This window comes from Haemaphysalis longicornis, unplaced genomic scaffold (genome assembly GCF_048455015.1).
Source record: "Haemaphysalis longicornis isolate Haplotype H1 unplaced genomic scaffold, Haemaphysalis longicornis Haplotype H1 scaffold_4, whole genome shotgun sequence".
NCBI lineage: Eukaryota > Metazoa > Arthropoda > Arachnida > Ixodida > Ixodidae > Haemaphysalis > Haemaphysalis longicornis.
Window position 1 is genome coordinate 213,652,235 of NW_027526361.1, and position 19,079 is coordinate 213,671,313.

General features: G+C 49.6%; 1 protein-coding gene across 1 annotated transcript; it reads right to left on the reverse strand.

Annotated features, from left to right (window-relative positions):
* Nucleotides 1–4,015: 4,015 nt before the first annotated feature.
* LOC144180208 (uncharacterized) lies at nt 4,016–4,912 on the reverse strand. The gene has a single exon (XM_077708590.1). It carries the CDS (start codon nt 4,910–4,912, stop codon nt 4,016–4,018), a length of 897 nt encoding a protein of 298 aa, XP_077564716.1.
* Between the last annotated feature and the right edge of the window lie 14,167 nt (nt 4,913–19,079).

The following is a 19,079-nucleotide window of genomic DNA, read 5'->3' on the forward strand; positions in this document are numbered from 1 at the left end:
ACGTCACTTGCTTCTTGCGCTTCTTCGAGGAATGCAATTGCCGCGCCCTTGTTTAAATGCTGGTACTCCTCGGTGAAATTCGTAACCAAAATGTGGGATTGGTGTTCCTTGAAGCGCGCAATGCCTCTTGCGACCGACACACCACGGTTGAGAAGCACCCTTTGATCGGTGTCTACGATAGCGTCGACGTCAGGAGCAGCATCTTCACAGTAGACTGCGACCATCAAGCTTGTGCGGGGTGGCAGGGTGACATGATCATCGGCAATCCTTACAGCAGCACGTCGTTAGGGGTTCGGTTCCGGCGTCATGGAGTGATTGGGGGAAAAAGTTATTGACTTGGTCTGCAGGTCGAATATTGCACCGTTGTCCATCAAAAAGTCCATTCCAAGAATTACGTCGCGGGAGCAGTTAGGCAGAATGACGAACGCCGCAGGGTACGTTGTGCCGTCTATGGTGACGCGCGATGTGCACGTTCCACTTGGCGTCACGAGGTGGCCTCCTGCTGTGCGTATGTGCGGACCGTCCCATCTGGTCATAACTTTCTTCAGTTTAGACGCAAATGGTCCGCTCATTACCGAATAGTCAGCTCCCGTGTCTACGAGGGCGACTACGTCAAAGCCGTCGATGGACACCTTGACGTCAGATGCAGTCTTCCTCGAGTTCCGGGTTCGTCGGGGCGTCGTATCTCTGCTTGTACGTGTTGACGGTCGGGCACTGTGCGTCGTCGTTGTCATCGTCTTCTCAGCGGACGTGTCGGTCCGGTCGGGTGCGCGTCGCGGCGTATAGCTGTCGTCGTGTACGGGAGTCTCGTCAGGTCTGGGTCGGATCGTCGGGATGAGGGCATGTTATGAGTCACTGTCTTCCGCGAGTCGTTGCGTCGTTGGAGGGTTTTCATTTTTCCGCGATCGTGCAACTTTACCTCCAGAAGTTGCTGCTTTTAGTTTCCCCCGCGTGGGCTGGGGGACCTTCCACGTGAGAACTCAGCACTGCTACGGCGGTTCGGCGACTGGTATGGGTAGGGTGACGGTGAACGGTTGAAGCGGGCTGGTCCTCGGTTGGTGTTGGAGAGGTATTCTTCGATCTCCGATGGGCGCTGGCCAGTTCGGGGGCGGGGTGCGTCGACGGAGAACCCTCGCAAACCGAGCCTCCTGTAGGGGCAGCGACGGTAGACGTGGTCGGCCTCTCCGCAGTGGTAGCACAGCGGACGATTGTCGGACGTTCGCCACACGTCGGTCTTCCTTGGGGCAGGGGGTTGCGCCGCAGGTGGTCGGGCCGGCGAGAGGGGACGACGGTACGGAGCCTCGTGACGATAGGGTGCAGGTGGGCGAGGGCGATGTACAGCAGCCGCGTAGGTCATGGCTTGCGGCTCGCGAGGTGCTACTGGCGTCGTTGAAGTTCCCAGCGCTTGCTGCACTTCTTCTCTAATGACGTCGGTAAGAGAAGCGACTTGTGGTTGCAGCGGCGTCGGGAGCAGTTTCCGCAGCTCCTCCCTCACTATTTCGCGGATAGTGTCGCGTAGTGAGTCGGAGTTGATAGCGCTGGCACCAAGCGTCTCCGAAACCAGCGCATTGATTGGGCGGTCGTACTGCCTCGTTCGGATTTCGAGCGTCTTCTCCATCGCGGCGGCCTCAGACGCGAATTCGGACACGGTCTTGGGGGGGTTGCGAACAAGGCACGCGAAGAGCTCTTGCTTCACACTTCGCATCAGAAACCGTAGTTTCTTTTCTTCCGTCATTCCTGGGTCCGCACGGCGGAAAAGTCGCTTCATTTCCTCGACGAAGATTACGACTCCTTCGTTGGGGTGTTGCGTTCGAGTTTCCAGTAAAATCGCAGCTCGTTCTTTTCTCACCACGGTCGTGAAGGTCTTAAGGAACTCGCTTTTGAATTGCGTCCAGTCGGTCAAGGCGCTCTCGTGGTTTTCAAATTTGGTTATCTGGGCGACTGTGTTCTGCTTCACTTTCTGGGGTATATACATTTACTACAACTCTATCTGACGCTTGAGGGTGGTAGCCAGCGCCACTCAGACTACACGGGGAGAAGGGGACCTTCTTTTCAACCCCCGGGGCGTGACGCGAACGTCTACAGCCTGTCATAAGCGGGTAACTGGCGGGAAACCGTCTTATGCTACCTTGGCATCAAGGCTGCCACAACCGAGGCCCTCGCTAAGCTTTCGCAGGATAATATGGTTAGGAAATGAGGGGCTCGTTAGGAAATACAGAAAGAAATGCGGGCAGTCTACAACGCCAAAGAAGGCATAGGGGAATGGTTGGGCTATATTTTTTTTTACGGTTAGTGAAATTATATTTTTTTTTCATATTATTGAAGCGAGAAAGAAAGAAAGAAAGAAAAACACGCACCCAGAGTGGGGACCGAACCCACGCCTTTCGATTAGATCTCGAATGCGTTACCAATTCGGCTATCTGGGCGACTGTGTTCTGCGTCACTTTCTTGGGTATTTATATTTACTACAACTGTATCTGACGCTTGAGGGTAGTAGCCAGCGCCACTCAGACTACACCGGGAGAATGGGACCTTCTTTTCAACCCCCGGGGCGTGACGCGAACGTCTACAGCCTGTCATAAGCGGGTAACTGGGGGCGTGTTTTTCTTTCTTTCTCGCTTCAATTAATATGAAAAAAATATATAATTTCACTAACGGTAAACAAAATGTAGCCCAACCATTCCCCTATGCCTTCTTTGGCCTTCTTGACTGCCCGCATTTCTTTCTGTATATATATATATATATATATATATATATTTATATATATGTATACATTGTCACGCTCGCAACTGTACAGCGCTAAACTAGTCGCGACCAATCCCCAAGCGGGGTGTTGCGGATCGGGCACCTCGTTGCGGGTGCGCCGCCAGAACACGAAGCCGTGGGACCCCTGATCGAACGACCCTTTTAATGGCGATGACTGACTTATGTACAATGATAATAATAGTCGTGCCCTCGAGCCAGCAGACACATCTTTCTCTACGATTTCCAACATACTCCCGAACACAAAACAGATGTGGAAAAAGCATTAAGTTCTAAGTTCTCCTGGCAAGTTCTTAAGTTCTCCTGGCGAAAACATAGCACCACAGTTCTAGGCAAAAACACGACATACAGGGCAGTTCAGACTAGATGGTCTTTTCGGCCCTTTTGCTGATTGCTTCCGTTTCTCGGTCGTGGAACCTCGAGCTTCATCTTGCAATGAGTCGTTCAGCTTGACTGCCGATTTCCTTGACCAGAACTGTCGACTTGTACTGTTTCCCGTTCGAGCGATCCGCAGCCGTCTGACATCTGCCGAAGGCAAAAAGAAGAGATGACCTCAGGGAGATGTTAATCTTCAAGGGTACTTCTTTCTTGATCTTTGATAATCGTTCACACTCCAAAATGCCCTTCAGTGTCTTTTCCGCGATCGTGCGCCGGACGATTCAGTTCCAGAAGTCCACCCGGTGTTTCGCTATGGGTCGTGTTCATTGTCTTCGTGATGCAGGCGTTGTGGATGTCCGCGTTACTGTCCGCTTTTCGAAGCCCCTTCGTCTGAAATATGCCAAAAATTACTTGATGGCGGCTAGATGGCGGCTTGGTGGCCTGCGTCCGCTCCGGGAAATTGAAGTTGGGGCCAGTGTCCTTCTGGTCTTTCTTCACTTTGCATGCATAGTGTGGGTCGCACATGGCAATCGCATGTCTCCCCTCGCACATCCTGCATAATATTTTTCGCCGGCACTCCTTCGATCGATGGCCTATCATCGTGCTTCTATAGCATCGCATAGCTTTCGCTAGCCGCTTCTTCTTTTAAGAGATGCTCAGAGAAGTCTGGCATGCCTCCGTCACGTGCTTCGGCGATCTGCAAAAAAAGCACTCGTTTTGTTTGAGCATCACCTTGGTAGGCGTGTAGAACCGACGTTGATTGGCCGTTACTTTCTAGAGGGTCACTTGAGTCTGCCGAAGTTCGCACTGGAACACTTCTCTCTTTCACCTCGAGCTCAATTTGCAAGTACCGCAAAAGTTGCTCCAGTTGCCGTCAAGCCGTTACGTTTTCTTCCCGAGACGAAGACGATGTGGTGGGCGTTGATATCTTCTGGAGGCGGACGTGCCTGTGAAACGCCACGACGACCTCTTCCGGCAAAACCTCGAGCAAAATGTCGTACAGCATCGCGGCGAAGCTGCTCATTGGGACGTCCAACACGTTCAGGCAGCGGATGTTCAGCTGAACGGAGTCATATAGACTGCGTAGCTCTCTCGTATCAGATGCAGAAGGCACGTGCTGAAGCCCGCGGAGCATTCTGAAATGCCGCTGTATGATCCGGCGCTTGTCCCCGAACCTGTCCTGGAGCTGCTGGATGGCACTCTCATAGCACGCCTCCGTTGTTGGCAGTCCGGCGATGGCAGCTGCTGCGTCACCTTCCAGGTAGTTTCGGAGGTAGTGAAACTTGTCGGTGATGGTTAGAGCCTGGTTGGTGCGGACTGCGCCGTTGAATTGCTCCCAAAACGACGTCCACTGACACACGTCCCCATAAAAAGGCTTGATGGCAAGCGTTGGGAGACGAGGTCCAGTGATCTGGGATGGAACCGTCGTTGGGGCATGGGGCGTGTTAATCGCAGCAGAGGGGACAGTTTGCGCCGTGCTGCTGATGCTGAGTTCCTCGAGCCAGTACGTAAGGTGAGTCAGAGCCTTGAGCGTCTGGTCGTTGTAATGTGCCGCCGACTCATACTCCCTTTCCAGCTCCTCGACAGTAACATTGTCTTCGACCTGGGCATCGATCTTGCTAAGCTCCTCGCTGCTAGCCATGAGCTTGTCCAATACCTTTCGGAGCGCGATCCGGTCAGAGCAGCCGCTCTCGATGGGCGCTGTCGCCTCGGTCGAACTTTTTGTGGCTTGGGCTTGCCTGGCAGCTCGTTTTGCCTTCAGTCGGTCCATCGTTTAGTAATAAAGTTTGCCTTACTCGATTGTTAGGCAGCCCGGTACGCGCGTTGTCCCCCTGGGTGCAGTTCCGAGAAGGACGAATACTGGGCGACCGTTTCTGGAAGAAACTCGTCGTCGCCGTCGCTCGTGGCCCACGTCGGTTGGAGCCACTCGTTTTTCCTTGGGATTCGGCACCAAATGTTGCGGATCGGACACCTCGTTGCGGGTGCGCCGCCAGAAAACGAAGCCGTGGGACCCCTGATCGAACGACCCTTTTAATGGCAATGACTGACTTTAGCACAATGATAATGATAGTCGTGCCCTCGAGCCAGGAAACACATCTTCTTCCTCTACGATTTCCAACACGGGGTATGCGCAAGGGGTGGAGCAGAAGAGGAATTGGAGGACGAACCGGACTCGTACTGACCGCAGGATCGGTGGCCGCCTCCTTCAACGCTCTTATTCCTATTCACGGCTGGAAATAAACCCTTTGCACCGTAACAGTTTCTGGTGGAGATACTGGCTAACCTTGAAAGGAAGACGGAGCCCCTGGAGCTTCGACGAAGCCGACCAGTCGCCGGTCTCTCCCCCCCAACCCTTACGGCCACCCAACACTTTACGGCGCTCGTGTTCAACGGTGACGAAAAGCCCGAGCCGCAGCCGTCTGAAGCAAAAGAACCCTAGTTTTTCCTAGTGGTACGAGCACTGTAGGGAGCGCGAGAAACTCAAGAGAAGGCTTGAAGTGTACTTCTGAAATACGCCACAATCAAAAGCTCGTGAAAAGCTCAGGTTCTTTGCATAATCACAAGAAACATGGCAGTTATTTCGAAACCCAACGAATTTATGGATAAACAAGAGCAATGGCACGAGAGAATCACGAAAACTCAAAGCACAACAAATTCTCAGTTTGCCTGTTGTACGAACGAGAACACAGCAGTGTAGCAAGCACAAACACTTGCGCATCAATTCGGTGATGCGTCTTGTGTTACAAACTACGCAAAAACTTTCATGCAACATGCAATATCTCCCGAGAGGAAGTGTCCATATGAAAATATCAAATCGAACACCTCTTCCAACTCCATATTGAACACCTTTTCTAAGTTGAAATTTCTCTATTGCTTACTACTCTGAGCATATGTGCACGTTTGCCCCACGTACTGGCATCAACACACGACTAATCACGTAGGCGCAAACAGACTTGTAGCACCCCTTTACTCGTATAATATGGCTTTTAGTCGCCTTCATTGACTTAGATGTAGGCTGTGGGTTTGCTTTTCTGAATGAAGGAAACGACCCGTATTCTTCCACACATTTTGAATCCTGTGTCATGACAAGCCATAAATGCAAACTTCTCTGGACACTTCATCCGTTAAAACCCTGTAGTAAAACAACTGACTTCCTAAGCAATACCACGGCGCGGTATGTTTTATGTTGATACGGCATGTGATACAACATGGCATCCCAACAGCCAATTCGACTTTAAATGCATTGATTTTTCGGGGACCACGCTAAATATCTCTGGCAGTTACATGTCTAAATGAACATCTTGTGCAGCTGTGGGTGGTGTACTCTCTAGGGCATACGTTCAGAAAAATGGCCCCTCCTAAAGAGAACATTTATGCTGCGCATTTTTTATTTGTATTGTTTCGATAGAAAGAGATTGGCCTCCATGCATGTCTTATCCACACACAAAAATGACCTTTGTATAGCTCTTAGATCGTGTGACCTCTGTATTAGAGCACTCCATGTATAGCTGGCTACCAACAATGTCGTGAGCTCAGCAGACTGAAGCGGTTTGAAACTGAACCTACGTAAATAACTTGATTTGCGTTCTTCTGGAGGCAAAGAATTTGACCTGATCAGGATATTCAACGTAATAGCTTGCGATTCCCGTCAGAACAGTAACAAACATTAGCTGTAGTTCTCCGCAAACAGCACGTGTTTATTTCACGTAAAAGCTTAAAAATTGCTTAAAACAATCACTACATTGAAGAACCTCCGCACCACTCGTACGGAACATACAAATGCATTTTGCTTCAGGTTGTTACTACACACGTGTTGGTCACTTGGAATATCGGAGAATGCTGTATTCATCCGCGTATTAAGCCAGATTAACACGTTAGACCCAGTTCAGTACGTTATGCTCGGTGTTACATCTAATGGATTTCAAAAATGCCCTATTCAAAATATATATACAGCACAATATCTGAAGTTTTAAAAACCAGTCCACAGGCACATTACTGGTGTATGCCGCTAAACCGTACACTAAGTCTAATCCTCCATGAATTTCTCGTACCGTAAGTGGAATGGTGGTGGCTGTGATTGGCATTTGCCAAATTCTAGTACTCTTTTAGGGGCGAAGCTCCTCATGCTCGGGCCCGGTCCGGTCCCTCGTTTCTGCTGTACACGTCACCACGATGATAATTGTGGCAAGATCAACTTAGGGATTGGCCAACCAAAGACTGGACGAAGAGGTCAAAACGTTCAACCCGTTCGTTTCCACCTAACAAGGCGAAAAGGAAGAAGAGGAGGTTGTCTTTCGTCGCCTGGGAGCTCAAGACACGTACCGGGGGTACGCGACACAAGACGCTCCGCAGGAGGCGACTGCCAAGGTGGCTAAAATGTCACCCACTGAATTCGCCACGACAAGTACGTCCGCATCTACGAATAGAAGAAAGACCTCATCGCTTCTAAACGGTGCGAGTACAGACCTGCTTACGACGACTTCATCGTGGCTCAGCTCATCGAGCAATATCAGCAAGAACAAGAATCTAGATCACTCGATGCCGCCGACGCCGCCGAAGGGATGATCCTGTCATGCACCACCACCACCAAGACGAAGACCTCCTCCCAAACGAAGAGCTGCTGCGTCTCGTTATGAATACCAGTTCGTGTGCAACGGTGCGAAAGCGTCAAGACATCATGCACATGGACGAGTACGTCAAGCTCATGCGCATGACGAACGCCGAGCAGTACGAGTTGCTCTGAGAAATCATCCACAGAGAGACCACCACTTTCGGGACAACTCCTCCATGGCGGGTCTTCCAAATAGGACCTGCCGGTTATGGCAAGACGTTCGTCCTACGCCTGGTCATAGACGTTATGAAGACAATAATGTGTGGGTTAATGTTTGACGATTTTACCGATAAGCATTGGAGCTTCGCCCCTCTCATCATCATTCACTTCGTGGAGATGGCGGGATTGTTTCTTGAATGCCTCGTTGTGAGTGATTGTTTTTTGATATCGAATTGTCTTTAGTTTTTAAAAATATGTGAGTGGAAAGTATCGCTTCTTACATCTTGAAGCTGCGAAATGTATCACTCACGGGAGGAGATTTCGAGCTTGCAAAGTTGACTCTGGGTGAACGCCATCTACATCGTTCAAAGTATTTTCTTTTCTCGTCGCATTTCATGGTGTACGGAGCGTCTTCTTCTATGTCTCTCGTTACGATCCCCACGAGTCCGGGATGCCATACACGCGCAGTGTATTTCACCGCGACCGGTCATCTGCGTCATCCAGGCAAAATTGTACTTTCTCTTTCGGCGAAATCAAGCGATTTGCAGTTAGGCTGCCAGCCGCAAGCCAGTCACTGAGCTGCTGTGTCACTCATTTTTAATCAGTTCGCATCTCAATGTTCGTCGTGATGTGTAGCTTGGCTTCGGTGTTTGGGAGAAAACGGGGGAGTCTCTAAACAGCCTACGAGAAGCAGTAACAGCGCCACCCAAAAGCCATCGAGCAGTTTTTTTTTTCAAATAATTTGTGGACATGGGAGCAGTATCAAAAAGGGGTTGGTAGTTCGTTAAGAAAACGTGAGAGTTCATTACGTACCTTCGGAGGGTAAACAAGAATTGTTGGTATGGTTTCACGAACGCTGCTCCCAAACTCACTAAAGGCAAACGTGCTCAGTGACTATTTTTAAATCCGTGCCCCACAAGGCTGTCGCCATGATGCCACCGTGTATGGGGTGAACGTTGAGTTATTCGCTCCCAAGTTGATATGGTCGCAAACAGGATTCGAGATATCAAGCATGTGACCTCGTGGTCAAGCTTGAAAGGTTTTACCAGGATCGATGCACAAAGGACGTGATGGCCGGACGAAACAAAATGCAGGCCGATCCACCCTGTGTAGGCGGTTTGGAAGTGAGCTCTATAAATAACCTACCACGGGTGACTGCGGGACGCTAGAGGTAATCAGACGTTACACTGTACCTGTAACACGCTCCTTTTTATATCATTTCAGTCCGACGTTTAGAACGGCATTGCGATAAATGTCATACATCTTGAAGTGCAGAGGTGCGCTGCCTGACACGAAACATAGAACAGGGTGAATAACACAAAAACAGGCAAGGTGAGGCGTAAAATATTAACTGTTTATTATCTTGTGAAGGGGGGCAGTTATATATGACGCAAATGAAAACATGCACAAAAAATAACAAAAAACGCTACAGGTGACATGATATCTATTCCTCACTTAGGAAACTCATTTCACGCGCCGAAAGCCGGATTGAAGGGGCGCTAACGCAATCTCCCTCCACTCCTAACAGCATTGCATATGCTTCGTATATCTCGCAGGAAATCTTGTCTCTGGAGCGGAACAAGATGGTTGTCGCCTAAATATCGGGCGAACATCTCTTCTCGCACTTCCAAACATGCGCGGCCAAATTTTCATTTGCCGCCAGTTGCGCACATTCATTCTCATGTTCCCGTAATCTGTCGTTGAGACAGTGGCCTGATTGCCCCACGTACGACTTGCCACAGGAGAGGGGGATCTTGTATACAATACCCTCTGCGCAGTTGACGAACTGGCACCTGTGTCGTGTGCCACATTCAAAACCTTTTTTCCTAACTTGGTTTGCAGCCTTGCACAGTCCCTTTAGTTTCAACGGGGCAGAAAATACCACCGTAATATTATGTTTGGCGCCCACTTTCTTTAGCCGGTGCGAAACCCTGTGAATGTAGTTCATGACAACTGGTCGAGTCTTAGGTCTTTCGTTGTTCTTCTCCGGGCTGTTCGCGTTTTTCACCTCCTTCGGCACTTTCTCTGCAACTGATACAAGTACATGTGTAGGGTAACCACCCTTTTTTAGCCTTGTGCATTCGCGGTCTAGGCTGTCCGTCAGAGTGTGCGAGCACGATTTCGTGAATGCTGCGTGATGGAGGAAGTTGCAATTCCACGCTTATTCAATTTAGTGTGGGACGAGTCATAAGGCAGCAGTCCCTTCTCCCCTCTCGTGCGGTAGGCCCAACATGTGTGAAATTCTTCTTCTTTTAAAAACAGGTCAAGAAGTTGTAGGCACTTGGTTTCCGGCTTTTCGTGTGTGAAATCCAGCCCCACATGCAACCGGCTGAACTGTTTCATAATTTTAAGGATGGCACGGTCGAGGTTTGTTCGTAAAGGCATGCATACTAAAAAGTCGTCGACGTAGCGGAAACACCTTGTTACACCAAGTGGTGTCAAGTCCTCGAGAAGATTCACATCCCCTTTTGCCAAATAAATGTCTGCTAACACCGGGGCTATGCATGAGGTAATCGTGGTCCCGTCTTGCTGGGAATAAACAGTTCCCTCGAATTCAATGTACGCTGACTGCAAATAGATCCTGAGTAGGTCCAAGAAAGAAGGAACACTAACACAGGCTTCATTCTAGAACTTGACTGCTCCATAAGCGAGTATGCAGTCCTCTACTTCCAATAAAAGACGTTCTTGCGGAACACTGTAGAACAGGTCTTTTACATCTACTGAAAAACAAGACACTGGGGGGAACTGTCCAGAAAACTGATAATGTCCTCGGAGTTGCGGACGAGGAAGGGGACGTTGACATGCAGTTTGTTCAGGTGGGACTGTAGGTAACAAGCTGTAGCCTGCTGCCACGTTGCCTTGTCTTCGACGATAATCCTGAAGGGTGAACCTTTTCTGTGGTTCTTCAAAGTGAAGAAAGGGCGCAGGCACAGTTCCTTAGCGGATTTGATTCGTTCAGCCAACCTCTCAAGTCCTTCCTGCTCACAGAACTTCCCTGCTGTTGTACGGACGGCTTTGAAAGCTTTCTGTGACATATCTTCTGCTCTCTGGAAATTCTTCGACAGAGCATCATGAGCCTTCGCTTGATATAGCTCATTGTTTAAAACTGCAAATTCACCGGTCTTGTCGGCCTGCACTAGCCGCAAGCTGCTTTCCCGGAAAAATGTTTGTATCCGTTTAAGACCCGTTTCCTTCCTATTACCCTGGCATTTCACTGATGTCACATATTGAACTGCCTCTGAGGTGCATGATTCCTGTTCACTTTCGCTCACTGCATTTCCAAGACGGTGTGCCATTGCCAGAAGGTCCACAGGCTTTGTGGCAAGAGGAACAGTAAACTTAGGCCCCTTTTCAAGGGTGTCTTGCACATGCTGTGGGAGTTCTTGACCTGATAAATTGGTGACTGGCAGCTTCCCGCACTGGTTGATCTTTTCCTTCCTTGGTAACAACCTGAAGGAAGCCTCAAACAGGCGCTCGCCTAAGGTGTCTGCCTGGGCTTGGAAGTAGTTTCTCATGAACTTCGAGTTCGTAGGGTCTAGGGAGTCGCTGCATGTCGTCACAATCTGGTCTCTAAAGAGCCTTACTTGTTTCCAGGTTTTCTTGCGGATGAGTTTGCATAGTCTCGTAGCTGAAGCCTCCGACGGCGTGAGCCTCCCGATGAAATCCGCTAAGTCCGCCTCCCGAATCAAGTCCACCTTTCGAATCAGGTCCGCTAAAAAACTGTGCCTGCGCCCTTTCTTCACTTTGAGGAACCACAAGGAAGGCGCACCCTTCAGGGTTATCGTCGAAGACAAGGCAACGTGGCAGCAGGCTACGGCTGGTTACCTACAGTCCCACCTGAACAAACTGCATGTCAACGACCCCTTCCTCGACCGCAACTCCGAGGACATTATCAGTTTTCTGGACAGTTCCCCCCAGTGTCTTGTTTTTCAGTAGATGTAAAAGACCTGTTCTACAGTGTTCCACAAGAACGTTTTTTATTGGAAGTAGAGGACTGCATACTCGCTTATGGAGCAGTCAAGTTCCAGAATGAAACCTGCGTTAGTGTTCCTTCTTTCTTGGACCTACTCCGTATCTATTTGCAGTCAGTGTACATTGAATTCGAGGGAACTGTTTATTCCCAGCAAGACGGGATCACGATTGGCTCATGCATAGCTCCGGTGTTAGCAGACATTTATTTGGCAAAAGGGGATGTGAATCTTCTCGAGGACTTGACACCACATGGTGTAACAAGGTGTTTCCGCTACGTCGACTGCTTTTTAGTATTCATGCCTTCACGACCAAACCTCGACAGTGCCATCCTTAAAATTATAAAACAGTTCAGCCGGTTGCATGTGGGGCTAGATTTCACACACGAAAAGCCGGAAAACAAGTGCCTACAACTTCTTGACCTGTTTTTAAAAGAAGAAGAACTTCACACATGTTGGGCCTACCGCACGAGATGGGAGAAGGGACTGCTGCCTTATGACTCGTCCCACACTAAATTGAATAAGCGTGGAATTGCAACTTCGTCCATCACGCAGCAATCACGAAATCGTGCTCGCACACTGTGACGGACAGCCTAGACCGCCAATTCACAAGGCTAAAAAAGGGTGGTTGCCCTACCCATGTACTTGTATCAGTTGCAGAGAAAGTGCTGCAGAAGTTCGATTCCCGGCCGCGGCGGCCGCTTTTCTGATGGAGGCGAAGAGCAAAAACGGCCGTGTGTACGAGATTTCGGCGCACGATAAAGATCCACAGGCGGTCAAAATTAAACCGGAGCCCTCCACTACGGTGCGCCTCATCGCCTGCGTTGTGTCGGCGCGTTAACCCCACGATCAATCAATCAATCAAGTGCTGAACAAGGTGAAAAACGCGAACAGCCTGGAGAAGAACAAGGAAAGACCTAAGGCTCGACCAGTTGTCATGAACTACATTCACACGGTTTCACACCGGCTAAAGAAAGTGGGCGCCAAACATAATATTACGGTGGTATTTTCTGCCCCGTTGAAACTAAAGGAACTGTGCAAGGCTGCAAACCAAGAGAGGAAAAAAGGTTTCGAATGTGGCACACGGCAGAGGCGCCAGTTCGTCAACTGCGCAGAGGGTATTGTATACAAGATCCCCCTCTCCTGTGGTGAGTCGTACGTGGGGCAATCAGGCCGCTGTCTGAACGACAGATTACGGGAACACCAGAATGCATGTGCGCAACTGGCGGCAAATGGAAATTTGGCCGCTCATGTTAAGAAGTGCGAAAAGAGATGTTCGCCCGAATTTGAGGGGACAACCATCTTGTTCCGCTCCAGAGACAAGACTACCCGCGAGATATACGAAGCATATGCAATGCTATGAGGAGTGGAGGGAGATTGCGTTAGCGCCCCTTCAATCCGGATTTCGGCGCTTGAAATGAGTTTCCTAAGTGAGGAATAGATATCATGTCACGTGTAGCGTTTTTTGGTTTTTTTTCGTGCATGTTTTTCATTTCCGTCATATATAACTGCCCCCCTTCACAAGATAATAAACAGTTGATAGTTTGCGCCTCACCTTGTCTGTTTTTGTGTTATTCACCCTGTTCTAAGTTTCGTGTCAGGCAGCGCACCTCTGCACTTCAAGATGTTAAAACACCAACTAGCCCACGCCCAAGCATTGCGGAAGCGTCATACACTGTGAAGGTTTGTGTTTTCACAGTACTTATATTCTTCGCTAACGTTAAGTCAATGGATGTCTCAGGAAAGCCATTCGGTTGTTTGCTATCGGTGTTGCCCACTAGTTCAAGCTCTTGGAGGATTAAATAGACGAACCACTGGTTTTGCACTTTCGAAATTTCGACGTTAAGGCACCGGCGACGATCATGGGCGTATCGTCGTCATTGGTAGTAAAGGCAACGCATTCACATGAAACATTCTTTGCGGGTCATGGGTATGTTTGGCGCATGTATACAGTGTGAATGGCGATACCATCTCTCGTTGGCACGGCGCACTCGACGCCACAGTCGACGTCTTCGTTTGGTGTTTCAAGCCTGCGTGTCTGGACGTCGGGGGTAAGGTCATCCCTTAAGAATATTGTACCACCCGACACCTGACTGGCCTCCCGACTTGCAGCCGCAATTCCTGTGTACCCGCGGACCTGGTAAAAGGCACCCACCCACGTGTCCCTCCAGTTTTCCGACAGACACAGCTCCAGCGTTAGGTTGCGGAGGAACTAGTGCGTCAGATCCTCCGACTACAGACCCAGTGATCTGATACTGAGAGCGGCAAGTGTAATGGAATGCGGTTCTAAAAGCAGTACCCGGCACGTTTTGTAGGACGGTATGGAAGGCGATTTTCGAGTCGCCTAAACTCGTCTTGTAATAGCTGGTAGACGTTTTCGTGACTGTGCTGGAACCTAAAGTCAACGCTGGCATTTGTCAGGTAGAGGTGGTTGATGCCTGCCTAGCGACTACGATAGACATACGGAAACGTTTGTGGATGTATGTTGTTTGCCCCTACACGCCGTCCGCTTAGGTTGCTAACTGTGAACTGTAAGTGAACTCGCTTGCATGCGGGGGAAATGAGTTGGTAGGACAATCGGCACGACAATGCGTTCTCGCTTCGTTTGTCGATTGGTTCCAGGTTCGGTTCCTGGCGGTGCCAGCGAGTTCTTTTATTTTATGCGGTGGTTTCTGTTGACACCAACGGTCGTGACAGAGCCCTTGTGGAGTAGGTGTAACAATCTTTCACTTTAAACGGTGGTCAGTTAAGCCGACGTTTGTAAAGAAGAATTTTCGCCGTGTTATGACGAACGCTGTTCCCATGCAAGGTAAAAGCAAGCGTGCTGGGCGACTTGCACCGCGCACCAACAATCATCAATTTGGCAGTGTTGCAGATGAACTTTAAGTTGCGTAGCCACAGGTTGATATCCTGGCTGCCAGGATAACTGATATCCACCACATCATCGCCAATTGAAGCTTGAAGGCTGGGGCAGAATCGCTGAGCGATGAACGTGATGACCAGGTGAAAAGATGCTCAGAAAAACATGCCTTGCGTAGATAATAATTTTCAGCATTGTCTCAGGAACACTGCTCCATGCGATATGGACGATAGGGTACCTGTAAACAATGGGACCTCCTACCATGTATTCCTGACAAAGACTATGTTTGCAGATAATGTCGGAATGCTACGCAGAAGTAGCAGTATCATAAATATAGCAGTTTGTCTCCAAGACACCTAGCGCTACGTCACGGAAGGCAGTACATGGCATTGGAAACAAGAGAAGCAGTGCGTAAAGTCAGAAGTTAACATACTACAGTTCGGCCACAGAGGCACGCAATTCACCAAAGGTGGTTATTTTTGTTTATCAGTGTTGCGAGATTGCCGCACCTCAGGGTTCGCCAATACTTTCCATGGGGTTCTTTGCAAAGACCATGCCTATAATGCAGCAAAACGGCATCTTTCGAAACACGTCTGCTGCCATAATGTTCCGAAACGTGTTATCTTTGATTGGCATTTGTTACGACGTGAGGCGCGGAGCATCAGTCTGGGTTGACAAGGTAAGCTTACAACAGTTACCCGACTAAAGTTCATAATAGGTAAATTGGCGGCGCCCACGAATAAATGGATGCCCCCTGCACGTGGCAGCTTGAGTAATCTTGGTGACGGTATTGGCGACACGGCGGACCCCGAGCCCCTAACGTGAGCTGTAACCTAGCGTGGTTATGTGTTTTAAGGTGAATGGTAGAAAGCTCAAACGGTGCCGTCGGAGCCCAGCTCAAGCTCTGGCGAATGGGCTGCGTGTCTCGTTACCCTGCAGGGAGCTCCGAGACCTCCGTCGCTAGCAGGGTAATCCCAGCGAAGAAAGTACACCCGTCCCCTGCTTTTCCATAGCTTATCGCATTATCTAAACCCCACCCATACATGATCAGCCGCCGAAGAGGGGCCGCACCGAAGTTTCTTTTCCATCGCGCCCTAACTTGAGTTTTCCCAAATCAATCAACTACTCCCGCTTCTTAGTGATGGAATCAGTTTAACACTAGAATCCTGTTACTTCCAAGTCAGTATTTCTACACTCCAAATTTCTTGAAGGTGTCATTGGTGAATCATATTATCCCAAAAACAAATAACTGGTCAAATCATTGTTGAGATCATCAGCCAGGATCAGGCAGATAAACATCTTGCATAAACCCGCATCGCCGATCTGGCCATTCGAGTCACGCCCCTCCGATGTCTTAACAGCCCCTACGGCGTGATCTCCCAATATGATCTCCTGAATGAAACTGAAGCTGACCTGCTGGAAGGCCTTCGTGGTCAGGGCCTAGCAGCGGTCAGGCGCATACCCATATGCAGAGATGACAAACAATACCGACAAAGCAACTCATCTTAACCTTTGACAGCTCGACCGTTCAGGAATTCATCAACGCAGGTTACACCCGATGTCCCGTCCGGCCTTACACCCCGAACCCACGGCGCCGTTTCAAGTGCCAACGGTTCGGGCACGGCTCAAACTCTTGCCGTGGCTGACTTGGTGTGCAAAATGGGCTCAGCATTACCCGCCGTCAGAAAAGTGTAACGTGCAACAATTTCTTTGCGTAAACCACCGGGGTCCACATGCGGGTACTCCAGGAACTGTGAAAAGTTTCATCTCGAAAAGAAAATTATCAACATCAAGGTCACTGAAAACACCTTCACGGAGGCGCGGAAGAAGTTCGACTCTTTCGCTTTTCGGAGGTACGCAGACGCAGTTCCCCGTGGACGCGGAGGGGCGTCTGGCTTCGGCGGGGGCACAGTACTGCGAGTCAGACTTTCTCCCGCTACCTGCATACCCCACCCCCTGGGCTGCCCCTTTCGGCCCATGCCATCTCCACACCGCTTGGTGATTCAGCACGGTTGTGGAGGCAGCCATCTTAGTGGGAGTGATGCTGCATCCACTACTTCCGCTTCACCGTCCCAAATCACGCGTGGGGGCAGGAAGGAGATGGTGACAGAGGCACCAGTGGCAACTCCCACCCCCACCGCGCCGCCGGAGAAATCTGAACCGTTCTTGAAGCCCTCGGCGGTTGCGGTCAGTCAAAGTGCTCTGAAAAGGGTGCGCGGTCCAAGTAGCCTGATAACGCAGGCGCTCTGAGGAGATCCAACGACGAAATTGATGTCGGACCGTTCGTGTCCGCGGTGCACCGCTAGGAACGTGCCGTGATGCCAAAGGCTCCCGACAAGACCAAAAAACATTGCCACCATCTTCCGCGAGGGGAACCCTGGGGTGATGCAAGGTATCTCACAGGGTTCAATGCGCGTTGCCGTTATGTTGGTTACCCAATTGTGGTTGAAGTGTAAGGAACCTTAAATGATGCTCAATCACACGTACATTTACAATTACGCGGTAGCAGGCATGTTAGGGTCCATTTCAGCTCATCGGAGCAGAAGTCGGAGCAGTACAGCAAGAGCGACTGACGGAGCGACTGAAGAGCGCGCTGCAGATACCGCGGTTATATAGCCGCTCTGCGAGAGAGAGTGATGAGAGAGAGACACGCATGCGCACTAACGCACAGCTGGCATGGCGAGGGGAACGTGCTAACGCAGCTAGCGGGAGAGGGGAAAGTAGGAGGGTGGCGGACGGACTGAGAGAGACACGCATGCGCACTAACGCAAAGCTGGCATGGCGAGGAGAACGTGCTAACGCAGCTGGCGGGCGAGGAGAAAAGAGGAGGGTTGCGGACGGACGCCGGATGGAGGGACAGGCCGAGTGTAAGAGATGCCTTGCATCTAAAAATGAGATTCACAGCCACGAAGGAAAACACATAAACGTACGCACTCCAGTAGCTGTCATACTAAACAAGGGGAAGAGAAAACATCATTCAATAAAATTGTAGTAGCGTCCTTAAAAGTCTTGATGATGCACCTTTGACTGCACTCCAATGAGCCAAGTTTCCTGTGTCTACAAGAAACACACTTACATTCCAAGCATACAGATATTTTGAATAGTTACCTGGTATTTAGGAAGGACAGGAATGGTGGTACACCTTCAAGGGCTGAGGCCATCATTGCCCAAAAGTCCTTGGCGTTTCACATTACCCAATTACACACCGTCGTTGAGGCTGTCGCCATTCGTACCTGAAATTTAAATTGGCAAATAACTGTATGCTCCGTTTACATTTACCCTGGCTTCCAGCTCTCGATCTCGGATTTCAAGGACCTTTCGTTATTTGAGGCGACTTTACTCATATAACTCTCTTTCAGGCTCTGCTCGCACGAATGCCCGAGGCCTCCTTATCAAAAATTTTCTAACATCTTCAGGAGCATGGCTATTCGGTAAAAACCACCCTACGTATCCTAATATAGGATACAACACATATTCACAGGTCGACTTGGCTCTAACAGGTTCAGTGAAGCTGGAGCGAACTGGAGTACATTTACAGAAACGTCTAAACTACACCACACATCCATAAAACACCTACACGTGGAGCAACCAGCCCAACTCATCACGGCGCACATTATCGCCACCGCCGAAAAGTCAATTCCCCGCGCATCCGGCGGCCCGCACAACAAAATGAGGCCGTGGTAGAATTAGGACAGTAGGAAGACAGGTAGAGGTTAGAGTAGTGCACTCGCTAGGAAATATCTGAGGTTAGTTGGCTGATATAATCGCGTAACGGGGTGCATGAAATTATATATTACAGATATTGAGCGATAAACACGACATAAGAGCAATAGTGTAAAAGTACGTTAAAGTAGGAGGTACAAATTATAAAGGGAGTATAAGTTGGACGAGTGGGAAGTAGCGGAAGTCCACCGAATTCCCGTAAAAAACTACAACCAAGATAGCCCAGGTAGGAAGGGATCAGTAACAGAAATCAGGTGAAACCACAATCAAGATAGTTAAGGTTGGAACATCAGTAGCAGCAAGGACTAATATGAAGTAAAGGGGAGGAAAACAGGGGGAAGGAGGTTGGGGGAAGAATCAGTTTCTGAGTTTAACAGAAGGTCTACCAGGAAACAAGGGATCGCAGGACATGGGAAGATAAAGATCGTATCAAGCTAGAGAACGAAGATGTAAAATCAAGGCGGAAGATCAACAGGAGTCAACATTGAGCATGATATTTTATCATCGAGGAAGAACTTAAACTGCACATAGGTTTGCATATCAACATCAGAAGTATGAAGAACGACATTTTGAGCCATAGCTGACCTTTCACATGTTCTTTTAAAAGAATTCCGCT